Source organism: Bufo bufo, chromosome 11 (genome assembly GCF_905171765.1).
Source record: "Bufo bufo chromosome 11, aBufBuf1.1, whole genome shotgun sequence".
NCBI classification, from domain to species: Eukaryota; Metazoa; Chordata; class Amphibia; order Anura; family Bufonidae; genus Bufo; species Bufo bufo.
The window spans coordinates 12,952,755-12,968,270 of record NC_053399.1 but is presented as its reverse complement, the minus strand read 5'-3'; the positions used below and the strand labels follow the sequence as shown (position 1 = coordinate 12,968,270).

At 43.9% G+C, this 15,516-nt stretch overlaps 2 protein-coding genes across 8 annotated transcripts in view; both read left to right on the top strand.

Moving 5' to 3' along the window:
* Positions 1–15,516, top strand: part of EML1 (EMAP like 1) — an 86,029-nt gene that overhangs the window by 65,898 nt on the left and 4,615 nt on the right. For all 7 annotated transcript variants that reach the window (XM_040412667.1, XM_040412671.1, XM_040412669.1 and 4 more), the window contains 12 exons: positions 3,989–4,118; positions 6,003–6,152; positions 7,258–7,327; positions 8,436–8,546; positions 9,094–9,189; positions 10,306–10,440; positions 11,202–11,301; positions 11,447–11,598; positions 12,756–12,881; positions 13,324–13,455; positions 13,562–13,629; positions 14,751–14,839. In XM_040412667.1, coding sequence (XP_040268601.1) covers positions 3,989–4,118; positions 6,003–6,152; positions 7,258–7,327; positions 8,436–8,546; positions 9,094–9,189; positions 10,306–10,440; positions 11,202–11,301; positions 11,447–11,598; positions 12,756–12,881; positions 13,324–13,455; positions 13,562–13,629; positions 14,751–14,839 — 1,359 coding nt within the window. The remainder of the gene's footprint in view (positions 1–3,988; positions 4,119–6,002; positions 6,153–7,257; positions 7,328–8,435; positions 8,547–9,093; positions 9,190–10,305; positions 10,441–11,201; positions 11,302–11,446; positions 11,599–12,755; positions 12,882–13,323; positions 13,456–13,561; positions 13,630–14,750; positions 14,840–15,516) is intronic.
* EVL (Enah/Vasp-like) overlaps positions 15,231–15,516 on the top strand; it is a 111,821-nt gene continuing 111,535 nt past the window's right edge. The window contains exon 1 of the mRNA XM_040412676.1: positions 15,231–15,242. The gene's annotated coding sequence lies outside the window, so the exon portion shown is untranslated. The remainder of the gene's footprint in view (positions 15,243–15,516) is intronic.

The following is a 15,516-nucleotide window of genomic DNA, read 5'->3' as shown; positions in this document are numbered from 1 at the left end:
ATGTTTTATACTCCAGAGCTGCACTCACTATTCTGCTGGTGGAGTCACTTACATTACTTATCCTGTACTGATCCTGAGTTACATCATGTTTTATACTCCACAGCTGCACTCACTATTCTGCTGGTGCAGTCACTGTGTACATACATTACTTATCCTGTACTGATCCTGAGTTACATCCTGTATTATACTCCAGAGCTGCACTCACTATTCTGCTGGTGCAGTCACTGTGTACATACATTACTTATCCTGTACTGATCCTACGTTACATCCTGTATTATACTCCAGAGCTGCACTCACTATTCTGCTGGTGCAGTCACTGTGTACATACATTACTTATCCTGTACTGATCCTGAGTTACATCCTGTATTATACTCCAGAGCTGCACTCACTATTCTGCTGGTGCAGTCACTGTGTACATACATTACATTACTTATCTTGTACACTTATACCCCTGTTTACTCACACAGTATATACACTATATACAAATGAGTTACATCCGGTATTCTCTATGTAAAATTGTTGTGTGAAGGTGGACATAGGACATAACCTACCTGACCTTCCTCTGATTACTGTAGGTACAGCTCTGCTCCCTGACCTCTTGGTCACACCTTAATCTCAGGATAATTGCCTCTTGTGTAGTATTAAAATAAGCCGATTGTTATGAGGAAGGGGTGACAAGGGCGAGGGTACTACAATACAGTGCAACGAGGAGTGTGTTCCACCACCATTGCTGCTCATGTATGCATTTCTTAAAGGAATTGTCCAGGATCAGAAGAACATGGCTTTCTTCCAAAAGAACACACGTCTGCATTTTATTCCATTAAAGTAAATAAGGCTCCGCTACAACAACAAACACAACCGATGGATTGGTGTGGCTGTTTGTGGAAGAAAGTAGACTTTTCTTATACTGGACAACCCCTTTAACTGGGTGTTAGGTGCATGGGGATCTAGCCGGTAATGTGACTGGCACTTTTATTCCTTATACTACCTCCTATTTAAATATTCTGCTTCACTTTTACCCTAAGTGCATGTAATAGAAGCCCTCCATCCTAACAACTTTACTGTTTTTCTCTGAAAATCTAAAACTGGTTGTAAGCCCCAAAAAATACTCCCCATCGCCAGTCAGAAAGTACAAAAACTGAAAAATCCCCATGCAAGTTATATTTATAGGATCTACGATTAGAAGAAAATCCCCAGGATTCGATTGTATGGTGTTTAGCATCTACATGAACAGTTCTGTGTCCTATCCCTGAATGAAGCAGCTCTTTCTGCCTCATTCGGAGCAGGAAATCCCAGCTCGAGTTACTCGGCTTTCATATCTGCGTTGATGGGGGATGTACCCTCAGAGCGCTTATGCCCTTCCATACATGGAGCAAGCCCATTAGATGGTCTCTTCAGGTACCTACAAGAGGGAGGGTTTGGTGGTGGGGACACTCGGCAGTATGCACAGGACCATTTTATAGGACTGGCCTGTATACTGGATTGTCACTGGTTCCTACTGGATTGACAATCTACTGGTTCACACTGGTCCTTTTTGCTGAGTGTAGATATTGCACCTATTTGCTTCAAAGGTGACCCAAAAAAAGAGAGGTGGTGGGGTTTATTTGCACTCACTGAAGTTTGTATATTAAGGATGCAGAGCCAATGGCATGAGCCAAAAGGAGTCGTAGCATTGGGATCCTCAGATTGGCCAAGAGCTCCGATTACATATTGCATGGTGAGCGATGAGGGGGGCACTAACGTCTCCTTGGTGTCAGCTGTCCCCATTCAGTTCATATAGTTTTTTATTATTTTTTATTTTGTTCATTAACCTGTAACTTGTGCCCTCTCCCATTCTGTTTCTTTTCCCCCTCCTTTGCGGTTCCCCTCCCCGTCATGTAGTCACCGTGCAGGTTTTGATGGCTTCGCAACCGTCTGACGCCTGCGAGGACGAGGACGAATCCGTCGAGCACCTCGCACAAGCGGAAGAATTCACTTCTGAATGTGGACAGTTGTCACTCATCTGCCCCAGGAATTTGACTAAAAGCCCCAGTCACGCCAATATGCCCCTGGCCAGGTCACCTAGCTTCAAAAGCCCCAGGCCCCACAGCAGCTACTTCCAGCTCTGCTATTAACCCTTTCTTCTTGTGCATGGCAGGTTTAGCGTGATTTGTCAGCTAGGTGGCTGTGTACGTGTTGTAATTTTTATTAATTTTTTATTTATTTATTTATTTTGAAGTCTTTTAGCAAATTAGCACTTTCTCTGTCTTTTTTGGCTACTGGATTACAACTCCCATCTTCCATTCTGAATACAATCGGGTGCGAACACGGCAGTGGGTAAGGCTGGCAGGGTGTGCACGATGTGACTGGGTGCTGACTTGATGGCTGTAGTAGGTCACGTGACAGGTGACATCATGGCTCTCCATCAGCAGCCTAGTGATGTCACTCCTGTTAGTGACCTCATCAGCAGTTACATTGTGGCAGGGATTTCTAATGAGATGTCGAACCATCAGATGTATGACCCTGGATCACTGCACACATCCAGATCTGTAAAATATTGGGGATCCTCTTGGGGTATATTTAAATACGTCTAGAACCCTGAATAGACAAAGGGTGTGTATACTTTTGCAGCCATTTCTTTTCGTTGCGTCAGTGCATGAAGTAACTTTGCAAATCCTACCAATCAAAAAAATGTGTACTGTATTTTGTATACAGCTCCCATGCAGACCTCTGTGTCTCCATGGTTACAAATAACCCGCCTGCGGAGATGTGTTATTCTCTGGACAAGGCGATACTGATGGAAGAGAGTAACGCATGTCTACAGGAGCGGACTCTGTACATAGGGTTACCATGTAGACGCATAGGTCTGTATAGGAGCTGTATACATAAAACAGTGACACTTTTTTTAACCAAGGCCTTATTGGTTTTTGATCAGGTTGAGCGAATCAAAGTATCCGAAGTGGACTTTGATCCGAATTTCAGGGAAAATTAGATTTGCAGCGAAGCCGAATTTCCTCGTGTTTCATAGTAACAAATCATTTTCCCCTTAAATTGTGGTAAAAAATAAACCAGACACACCTGATCCATATGAGCGCAACGCCAGTCATCTTGATTTAAATATCCTGTGCAAAATCTCGGGCGCGGTGACATCATAGGCAAAAATTTAGAGCGGGATCTTCAGATAAGATGTCTGCGGCAGCCTCTTCGCACTTAAATGGATAAGATGAGTATTATTATTATTATTATTATTATTATTATTTATTTTTTATATGAAACCCTTCACTATTATTCTCAGATGCCTCGATCATGTATGAACGTGGCATCTGAGGGATTCAGTGACTGGGGGAGGGGGGGGGGGGGGGGGGGGGCAATCGCCGCTCCCCGTCATTATTGCACCCGCTAGTTACAAAGAAATGCTTTTCGTGATGAAGTAATTCGTCACAAAGCAAATTTCTTAGTGAAATTCAGCAAAGCAGGTTAATTGGATTTTTTTCAAAAATTTGCTCAACACTAGTAATTTGAGATGCATTGGAGCAATAAAAAACATGGATATTTTCCTTAATAATTCAAACCCACAGGAATGGTGATGGCGAGGTCTCGGGGCAATTCTCGGCAGAGCAGAACTTTATTGGAGTTGTAGTCCCGGAGCCATTGTCAGGGCTTGTGTGATCTTTCTGCTGTATGTGATGCTTTTGATTTATGTTTTATATCTTTTTGCATTTGTACTAAAGCTCCTCCTTTGTAGGTTATTGATCATGTATGTGCATGCCGATACTAACTGTATTAAAGAATTACTAAACTTACTTGCTGGTCTTGCGTTTTCTTTCATTTCTGCTGTTAGCAAAAAAAAATGTAAAAATCTTCTTTTACCCTTACCATTGTTGTTTTTTAAAAAAAAAATATATATTTTTTTTTTTGTGCATTTTTTTCTGTTTTTGCAGATTGAATTGTTTTTGTTTCCAGTTTTTGGGTTAGATGCAATTTCCATTATTTGTTTTTATTTTTCCAGAGGAAGGTTATGTAAAAATGTTTCTGCGCGGGCGGCCAGTGACTATGCACATGCCCAAAGACCAAGTGGAGTCGTATAACTTGGAAGCGAAAGTAGAACTTCCTCCCAAAAAACTGAAACTAGAATGGGTGTATCCTTTATTCAGCCGCATTCATGCTTATAGAGCGCTGTTTCAGCGTCAGAAAGCGTCTGTGTGGTCAGTAAGTTGCAAACACTGAGCATCACCTTCATAGAAGTGGGACCCCAGGAGCATAAAAAAATAGATAAAGGGGTTGTCCCAAGAAAAAATATACAACATTTTTTTCAAAGCAGCACCTGGATCTGAACACTTTTTTGTAATTGCATGCAGTTAATTTAGTAAAGCCACTGAATTCAATAAAATGTTATCTGTGTAGCGCCACCTGTTTGTTTTTGTTTTTTTGTTTTTTGGTGGCTACTTCAAAGTGGTGGTCGCACATGTTCAATTCTATCCATTAATTATCACCAGCCATTAGATACTGTGACGATTAAAGAAAAAAATCTGCAGCAGAGTGGACATGTACTCTGAGCTGTGATAAGGAGAGAGCTGCAGCAGAGAGGGCACAGCTCCTGAGTAGTGTTGAGCGAACTTGTGTTTTAAGTTTGGCATCTAAAGTTCGGGTTCGGGTTATCGAAGAATCGCGTTATGGATTCTAAATTCCGTTATGGTCCGTAGTAGCAGAATCCATAACCCGAACTTTAGACGCCGAACTTAACACAAGTTCGCTCAACACTACTCCTGAGCTGTGATAGGGAGAGAGCTGCAGCAGAGAGGGCATGCTACCTGAGCTGTGATGAGGAGAGAGCTGCAGCAGAGGGGGCATGCTACCTGAGCTGTGATGAGGAGAGAGCTGCAGCAGAGGGGGCATGCTACCTGAGCTGTGATAGAGAGAGAGCTGCAGCAGAGAGGGCATGCTACCTGAGCTGTGATGAGGAGAGAGCTGCAGCAGAAGGGGCATGCTACCTGAGCTGTGATGGGGAGAGAGCTGCAGCAGAGGGGGCATGCTACCTGAGCTGTGATGAGGAGAGAGCTGCAGCAGAGGGGGCATGCTACCTGAGCTGTGATGGGGAGAGAGCTGCAGCAGAGGGGCACAGCTCCTGAGCTGTGATAGAGAGAGAGCTGCAGCAGAAAGAACATGCCCCCCGAGCTGTGATGGGAGAGAGCTGCAGCAGAGGGGGCATGCTACCTGACCTGTGATGAGGAGAGAGCTGCAGCAGAGGGGGCATGCTACCTGAGCTGTGATATGGAGAGAGCTGCAGCAGAGAGGACACACCACTAAGCTTCCATCTTGAAATATATCTAGCAATGAATGTGGGGAGCTCTGGACCCATGTGAGGTGTAGGGCTGGTTCTAACATTGATAGAAAGAGAGAGTAATGTACTGTATGATCCTCAGAAAAATAAAATAAAAAAAATCACAAAGTGCACATAGAGCAGTACCTGGAGATGAAAGGGTGAGTGGCTTGGGAATAATACCACTTTTCTAATTCGGTTGTGCTGGAGTTACAACAACTCAAAAGCATAGAGTGGGTATATAGTGCTGCTGCCGCCCTGTCGATCATAGAGATTGTCCATAGGGATAATAAAAGTGGACTTGTGGCGGCGCTGCTGACTCCGTGGAACCCAAGGTCTTGGTTGCCATTATAAGAATATTTATTGGTTGTGTGCAAAGCTACACGTGTTGGGACCAAACACATATTTTGCCTGAAGCAGGGACTAGGCCAGTCCTGAAACGCGTGGTTTTGCACACAATAAATATTCTTCTAATGGCAACCAAGACCTTGGGTTCCACGGAGTCGGCTGCGCTGCCACAAGTCCCCTTTTCTTACTTCTATGGACACTCATGTACTGTATGAGGTCTGATATTCATTTTTCACATAAACCCCTTAAGGGTCTGTCACTAGTGGACCTCTCCTCATATGATATAGATGTGTCCCACCTCACTCGGAAGCATGGCGCCCCATATTCTGTTGTCACTCCTTTACTAGTATTCTAGCTATGGCTACCGTGGCCGGGACTGTCGCACTAACCTGTACCTTCTGCCCACCGGAGAGACGGTGTACTTCATAGCGTCCGTCGTCGTCTTGTATAATGTGGAAGAACAGCTGCAGAGACATTACACCGGTCACAACGATGACGTCAAGTGGTGAGTCACCCGTCTCATAGATATACAGTATGTAGCGGGGCTATATTGGGCGGCTGCATTACCTGTGAATGTGAGGTGTCAGATGTTTGCAGCGTAGACCATGAATATTTATCAGCCATGAAAACGTTTGTTGGTGCCTCTCGCTGACAATCTAATGTCCCCAGCTGACCAAATGGATTCTTCCTCTTTAAATAGTCTGTTTCCCCTGAGATAAGCGGAGCCCATTGTCTGGTAGATGCTTATTCTTCAAGATTGCCGTGTAACAGGTTCGTCCCATGGAAAATTATTCTGCAGTTTTCAAACCAGCAACTGGATCTGAATCATTTTGTAATTGCATGTAATTAAACATTTAGTATAGCCGCTGAGTTATTCAATAAAAATATATCTGTATAGCGCCACCTGCTGTTTTTTATTTCTCTGTCCACCTCACTGAAGTGGACACACATGCTCAGTTCCATCTTTCAATTGCCTCCTGAGCTGTGATAGGTTGAGAGCTGCAGCAGAAAGGACATGGCCCCCGAGCTGCAGCAGAAAGGACATGGCCCCCTAAACTGCAGCAGAAAGGACATGGCTTCCTGAGCTGCAGCAGAAAGGACACACCCCCCAAGCTGCCAGCTTGATCTAAACCTAGTAGAGAAATGAATGAAGAGATCTCTGGATCCATGTGAAGGACAGGGCTGGTTCTAACTTTGTTAGGAAGAGATTGTTCTCTATAGGTATGCTCTTAGGGGAGTCTCTGCATCAGTACATGGGCTGCCAGAGCATGCTGGGAGTTGTAGTTTTGCTACAGCTAAAGAGCCACAGGTTGGAGCTTTGTTTCGGTGGGCGCTGTGTGATACTTCAGTTGTCCTGTAAGCAAAACTATAATGGATCCTGCTCAATGCAAACTGTTTTCATGGACAGCCCTCGTAGCACTCGGCTTGGAAACGATTAGTAAAACTCCTTTATCTAAGGAGGGTAGTAAGGCGCTTGCTTAGCGGACGTGGGCTTGTCTTTGTAGCAGCAGCTTGTCTTGCAGGGAGTCTTCAGACCTATGTCATTTTTATAGTGTCTCAGTGTATTAATTATTAACAGCCGGTGTGGTTTTTTTGTTCTCCTCTTTCAGCCTTGCCATCCATCCTGATAAAATTACCATCGCAACCGGCCAAGTCGCAGGTACCTCTAAGGATGGGAAAGTAAGTGATCCCGGATCGGGCTTATTTTGCAAGATGCTCCTCCTCTCCATACAATGGAGTAAATGATGATCCCTTTTATTAGGAAAGTCTTTTGTTTTCAGACGCGGCAAGAAAAAAAAAACTATTATGTCCCTCTCTTCAGGTTCCTGCACATCAGCTCTCTGTGCAGTGAATGGGATATACAAAGCTTTAAAGGGGTATCGCCTTCTTGTACAGTGAATTATTTCTAGAATATGCCATCACTTTATGATCCCTGAGGGGTCTGGCATCTGGGACCCCCACCGATACGGAGAATAAAATGAAATTGTATGTAAAGGCGGCATTTCCTTTTAAGGCTACTTTCACACTTGCGGCAGAGGATTCCAGCAGGCAGTTCAGTCGCCGGAACTGCCTGCCGGATCCGTCAAAACGTTTGCCAACCGATGGCATTTGTCAGACGGATCAGGATCCTGATCCGTATGACAAATGCATTGAAATGCCGGATCTGTCTCTCCGGAAAAAACAGATCTGGCATAAATTTTATTTTATTTTTTTTCAAATTTTTGCAGTCTGAGCATGCGCAGACCGCAATGCCGGATCCGTTTTGCCGGAACACTCAGGCCGGATCTGGCATTATTGCATTTCAATGGAAAAAAATTCCGGATCCGGCATTCCGGCAAGTGTTCCGGATTTTTGGCCGGAGATAAAACCGTAGCATGCTGCGGTATTATCTCTGTCCTGATCAGTCAAAAAGACTGAACTGAAGACATCCTGATGCATCCTGAACTCTCCATTCAGAATGCATGGGGATATGCCTGATCAGTTCTTTTCTGGTATTGAGCCCCTAGGACGGAACTCTATGCCGGAAAAGAAAAACCCAAGTGTGACAGTGCCCTAACTGATATACTCCTGTCCTGGTGGTTTGTTACATTGTACCTTTCACTGATGGACTTTTCTCACAGAGGATTATCTACAACAGATACAATTGTAACAAACAGCCGCAGTCCGCATCTGAATGTGAAAAAAATAGACGTGAAATGAAGTCTAGTAGAAAGTTCCCATATGACGTGCGCATCTGCAGAAACCCTGATGTCTGTAAGCAGTTAATGTTTCATTTATGTTGTTCTAGCAATTACCACCACATGTCCGTGTTTGGGATTCCGTGACCCTCAACACGTTACACGTCATCGGCATGGGCTTCTTCGATCGCGCCGTAACATGTGTAGCTTTCTCTAAATCCGTAAGTAATAGAATCTAGTACTGATTCCTTGGCGATTCCATCCACACAGGTTCTCTATAGGGATTTACCTTTTTAAAGGGAATGTCTGCCGTTATTTAAATAATTTCCCAAATTCTCTGCTGATTAATAACCTGTCTTTAGGCTTGTGTCACACAGTCTTGTTTTTATTATTATTTTGTTTTTGTTTTTTGTTTTATTTTTTGGGAATCTATTAAACGCAGGTCAAAAGTGGAGGTTTTTCATTCCCTTTTTTCTTCACTTTTTTTTTTGGGTCAATGGTATTTAAAAAAATATATAAAATCTGCCATTTTATGACCTTTTTATCTCATAGACATCCATTAGTTTTTTTTAAAGTTGACTGCTGCAGTCACCACTAGGGGGAGCTATTGCTTGCTACTTATACATAACACTCAATAATAGCACAGTATATAAAAGGCTCCCCCTAATTCTGCTCCAAAATACTAAATCCACTGTCTTTTTTTTTTATTTTTTGTGCCAATCATTGGTTGTGATTCTGGTTTCAGATCATTTTTGCTTCTTTGTTTAGAATGGAGGAGGAAACCTGTGCTGTGTGGACGATTCCAACGACCACGTGCTCTCGGTCTGGGACTGGCAGAAAGAAGAGAAGTTGGCTGATGTTAAGGTAAGGGGTGTCACATCCACCTCCTCTGGTCTCCTGGCTTAAACACATGGTGATATTACTTGATTTCCGGCAGGTCACTGTGATATTGCTGGTTGTGCCTGAAATCGTGCGTTCACGCCATGCCTCTGCCGTTTTTTTCGGTCACTAAAAATTGAACAATGCTGGATTTTCTGTGATCACAGAAATGTAGGTGCATGGAGGACATAGGTGAACACTAGAACTGATATTCCAATATGATTTACCGCCATTGGACGGTGCAGATGATCTACGGTATGTGTGTAAGGGTCGATTCAGACTTCCGCAAAAATGGCAACATTGCGGAACGGATCCGGACCCATTCATTTTCAGTGTGCTGTCCACATCCGCACTTCCGTTCTGCAACAAAAATAGAACATGTCCTATTCTTGTCCGCAGACACAGATAAGAAAAGGCATTTCTATTTAAAGTGGCGGCCATGTGTGGTCCGCAAAATGCGGAACGCACATGGCAGCTGTCTGTGTTTCGCGGACCGCAAAACACTTGCGGACGTGTGAATGGGACCCTAATACTTAGAAAATCTAAGGAACCTCAAAAACATATTGACAATTGAAATCTGAACTTTAGAATGACTGAGGTCGTGGTCTCCAATCTGTGGATCTGCAGCCTGGCATGGTGGGAGCTGCAGTTTGGCAACAGCTGGAGAGCTCTAGGCTTTAGACAATATTACACCTACCGATTTTTATTTATATATATTTTTTTTTTTCGGCAGATGATTGCTAACGAGCGTTTGTATGATTATCTTGCAGTGTAATACTGCCGCTGATTGCCCACGCTTAAAAATCATGGTTTGCCGGCAGCAGATAGTGCTGTATATTTATGATCTGCTGCCAGCAAACCAGATGGAATAGCGATCGCTCCTCACCATGCTGCAGAGGAGATCGCTGCATGTAATAGCAGCGGTCTCCTCCGCTAGCTAGAAGGCGACTGCTGGGAGGGAACGTGTAATACAGGATTTGGGTAATGTGGCGGAGTTGGCTCGGTGGGGGGAGGGTCTTATCCTTAAATCTAAAGTCTTGTTTTGTATTATATGCTGCAGTCTCTGAAGTGCTGAGTCCCATTTTTTAAAAATCTTTTTAGTGCTCGAATGAAGCTGTCTTTGTGGCCGACTTCCATCCCACAGATACAAACATCATAGTCACGTGCGGCAAATCTCACCTGTACTTCTGGACCCTGGAGGGAAATTCTCTGGTCAAGAAGCAAGGACTTTTCGAGGTATCATCTCCCTTTCACTGTAATGGAGAGGTGTGCACAGCCCAGTAGGTCCTTGGAGAGGATCCATAACCGATCATATAAGGGCGACATACTTTATAAATCTCCCATTAAAGTTGAATTTCACCTGAACATTTCCTGTATTGATACATTTATGTTACATGGATACATTTATCATTAAGGGGGTATTCCCATTTGTGACGTTGATGGCATATCACTACGATATGTCATCAATGTCAAATACGCACATGCGGCTATTCTCCCTTCACTTTGGGGACCCTATTGTGGACATAGGAGCGGGTCCCAGTGATTAGTATCCTACTAGTATACTACTAATTGACATCAGCGAAGTTACTTTAATTACCGTATTTTTCATTCTATAAGACGCACCTAGGTTTTATCAGACATCAGATCACCTAATCTTCATCAGTCCCCCACCTAGCCGCACTGCATCCTGACGCTGTACACTGTCAGGACACAGCGCAGCGCCAGCAGGAGACCAGGGAGCAGTGAGTAATACTAGCGCTAGCAGCGCTTTACTCACGGCCCCTCCTGTGTACTAATGATCGCTTCCATAATGGAACCACTTATTAATATTTGGGTGCTTTATAAGATGCACTGCCATTTTCCCCCTCACTTTTGAGTAAAAATAGAGTGTCTTATAGAGAGGAAAAATACGGTACTTCTATATTATATTGATACATTTATTCATTTACTTTTAGTATTAATGTGTAAATCTTTCCTCCTCATTCCCTTCTTTCTAGAAACAAGAGAAACCAAAGTTTGTCCTATGCATCACTTTTTCGGAAAATGGCGACACAATCACGGGAGATTCAAGTGGAAATCTCTTGGTTTGGGGAAAAGGTAAATCCCAAAATGTTTTGTGGGAAGCCGCCATTTTCCTCCTCTGGGAATTATATGGGTGGTCTGCCAATTAGGGCACATGGCATATTAAACCATGCTATTCACATACTTTTTCTTTTAACACTTGGTTGCCTTTCACCTTTAGGTAGCAATAGGATTAGCCACGCGGTCCAAGGAGCCCATGAGGGGGGTATATTTGCACTTTGCATGCAGAGAGATGGCACATTAGTGTCCGGAGGAAAAGATAGAAAACTTATATCCTGGGGTGGAAATTACCAGAAGATGAATGTAGTAGAGGTAAGAGGTTTCATCGCAATGAAACTTGCAGACATGTAAGTGTTATTTTGGATTGTGTTTCTGTAGAGTCACCACCGGTACACTAAAATTTACATCTCTGTGGTTAAAATATTTCATGCTTCAATAACGCAACACTTTTTGCCAATTTTTTTCTCACGTGGTCCTTTAACAGCCTTAAAGGCCTTTTCCGGGATTTAAACATTGATGACCGATCCTGCTGTCAAAAGATAGTGGGCGGTTGTTAAAAGGTTTAATTGTACGGTGACCCGTCAAGATACAGTGGCCTCAGAATACAATATTTTCAACATACGATGGCCCAGAAAAGACCATTGTAAGTTGAAACCAGTCTCAACATACAATGGGGGTTGTTTCTCGCGTAGATTGTGGCGCAAAGATCCTTCTCGCCGCAACCTGCGACTTCTTCTCCCCGCTCACACTCGGTCTAAAAGTGGGGCGCGAGAAGGGGACGGGCCGGCAGGTCGTCTCATTGAGCATTTTTCTATGCCAGTTTTAGATGTAGAAAATTGGTCTAAATGTAAGACCGCTAGGAAGCTGGGTTGCATTTAGAAGCAGCGGTGGGTCCGCCAAAGTTATGTAGAGGCCGGCGCCTCTTCATAACGCCTTATTAAGACCGGCGTCTAAAATGTGCCCCAATGTAAAACACCGAGATCTAACCAATCAACATGGCCATTTCACTGGTAATACACCTGTATTGGTTGTCTAGCAGCTCCTCTATGGTACTAAATGTTCTGTACTGCCCCCTGTCTGTGCCAGGAGGAGCTGCTCCTTTGGACGCCAGTTGAGCAGCATATACGGTACATATATGTACTATGCAAGACCCTGAGGAATCTCCTGCCGTCACCATAGAAAGTCATTTACAGTTTCCAGCATCTATTCTTGTCTGCTTTACATAAGGACTTGCTTTATATGTCTTGGTTATATGTTTATTTTTCTTAAAACTTCACTTTTTCTTATTCTGGGATGACATTTTTTTGGGCTCTGAGACCAATTACTAGTTTTCCATAGGGTCATGAACTCGACATATAATGGTCGTCCCGGAACCAATCACGGTAATATTGTAACTTGAGGGTCCACTGTACAGACAAATATCAGATCATTTATGCACCTTGATAACTGCTGGATTTCTTTCTTTTAAGATCCCAGAACAGTTTGGTCCGGTGCGCACTGTGGCAGAAGGAAAAGGCGATGTTGTGCTGATCGGAACAACAAGAAATTTTGTCCTTCAGGGAACGTTAGCCGGAGACTTCAGTACAATCACCCAGGTAAGATTAACAGACAAGTCTTTTACTTCTAAGGGGCTTTGGGTCTCGGGTACTGCAGCCGATGCACCGATTCAGGTGAATGGGAGCTGAGCTGCAGTACCCAAGAACGGCCACTACACTGTGTATGGCACCATGGCGTTTCAGATCCATACACTGTTGCTGACTGGTGGGATTGCCAAGTGTCGGACCCCCACCGATCTGATACTGATGACCTATCCTGTGGATAGGACATCAGTATCCTAGTACCAGAAAACCGCTTAATTATCACCGAGAATTCTGCACCTTTCTAATGTACTTCATCTTTAAATTCCTCACCGTTTTTCAAAATCTCTGCTTGTTGTCAGTGAATGGAAATACTAATTATTTTTTTTACATACAGGAAGCAAACACCCATCCTTATCATCGGGTCTTTGATAATTTACTATTTTATGCTTTTGCGCAGGGTCATACTGATGAACTGTGGGGATTAGCCGCACATTCCCAGATGCCTCAGTTCTTGACATGTGGTCATGACAAGCAGATAACATTATGGGACGCTATCAGTCATCGTCCAGTCTGGAGCAAGATCATTGAGGTTTGCATACTGGTCGTCGCTCGGCTTTCCCAGATATAATTTATAAGAACCATTTATAAACTAGAGGACGACTCACTGACTTGTCTGCCATTTTTATTCATTTCAGGACCCGGCCCAGTCTGCTGGCTTCCACCCTAACGGTTCTGTTGTAGCAATAGGGACTCTGACGGGCAGGTGTGTACTGAATATCTGAAGGGCTATTTATCTTGTATGGCGTGATCCGAAATTAAATCTCTAGTGTTTTTTTCACAGTGGTCAGACAGACAGTAACTTGTTATTTTTACCACATGGTAAACAGGAGAAAAAATGGCGTAATTTAATTTTTTTTAGCTTTGGAAAATATATCTTATCCCACAAAGAAACAAGCCCCTTGTACAGCTTTTCAATGCAATGATAAAAAAAAAAAAAAAATAGTGGCCGTTCTGAGGTACAGAACGAATGCTACTATTCTAGTAAATAGGAGCTGAGCTGCAGTACCTAAGAACGGCCACTATGCTATGTAAGGCGCTGTGGTCTGGCTTTTATACACTGTTTGAAGGGGATGCTGGGTGTCAGACCCCACCCATCTTATATTGATGACCTATCCTATGAACAGGACATCAGTTTTCTAGTCCCGAACACCCCCTTTAAAGGGCGAAAGCGTGTAATATTAGAGGTAGATATTTTTACTGACGACCTATCCTTTGGTGGGGGTCCGACAAACTGGGCCCTCACCGTTCAGCTGTTTGAAAAGGCACTGACAGTTGCAGTAGCGCAGCGGCATTCTCGCCACTTTCCCTAGGCCAGGGGACGTCACGTTCATAAGTCAAATGGCCTAGGCGCAGCTCAGCCCCATTGAAGAGAACAGGGCTGAGCTGTGATACCAAGCACAGCCGCTATACAATGTATGACGTGGTTTTGGAGAGCTGAGAGAAGGCAGAGAAGAGGTGCCTTCTCAAACAGCTCGGAGGAGGTCTCGGGTGTCGGACCCCCAGCAGTAAGATACAGATGACTTATTTGGAGGATAGGTCATCAGTAAAAATATCTCACAAAGCCCGTAATGTCCACTGACCTCTACCCCCCTCTAGTGGTCATTTATGTAATAACCAGTGCTTCTTTTGTGCTGTTTTTTTTCTTCTGGCTAATACAATAACAGTGATGATGATTCCCCATTTATGCTTTCATCAAGCGAACTCTAATTAAACCTAATTGTTTTTTATTACTGCTCGATGACAGCCTCACTGTCCGCGAGTGATGAATGTCGCGTACGCTGTGCTGCTCTCCCAGCTCATTCTGTGTTTTTATTCTTTTGCCAGGTGGTTTGTGTTAGATACAGAGACCAAAGACTTGGTGACTGTACACACAGATGGGAACGAGCAGCTCTCGGTCATGTGCTACTCTCCAGGTTCATATCCCTTTCATCTTCAGCCTTGTGCAGCATCAAATGAAAGTCAAGATAAACAATTGGTCTGAAAATGTCACAATTATTCTGCTTAATGGGGAAACAGTCAGCAGGGCAATATGGCAGCTCGCATGCCAGACTCCTGGGATTGCTGACATTGCTCTTCGCTTGGTCATTTTGCACTTGAATTGAGGTCACTGTCCTGTGAATAGTATGCACCCCTGGTGTCTCTAAGCCTACTTTCACACTGGCGTTTTGGCTTTCCGTTTGTGAGATCCGTTCAGGGCTCAGCGGTCCAAAACGGATCAGTTTTGCCCTAATGCATTTTGAATGGAAAAGGATCCGCTCAGAATGCATCAGTTTGCCTCCGATCGGTCTCCATTCCGCTCTGGAGGCCGCCTGCAGCGTTTTTCTGTCTGCTTGACGAAGCTGAGCCAAACGGATCCGTCCTGGCACACAATGTAAGTCAATGGGGACGGATCCGTTTTCTCTGATACAATCTGCCACAATAGAAAACGGATCCGTCTCCCATTGACTTTCAATGTAGTTCATGACGGATCCGTCTTGGCTATGTTGCAGATAATACAAACGGATCCGTTCGTGACGGATGCATGCGGTGTTATTATTGTAACGGATCCGTTTTTGCAGATCCATGACGGATCCGCCCGAAACGTGTGAAA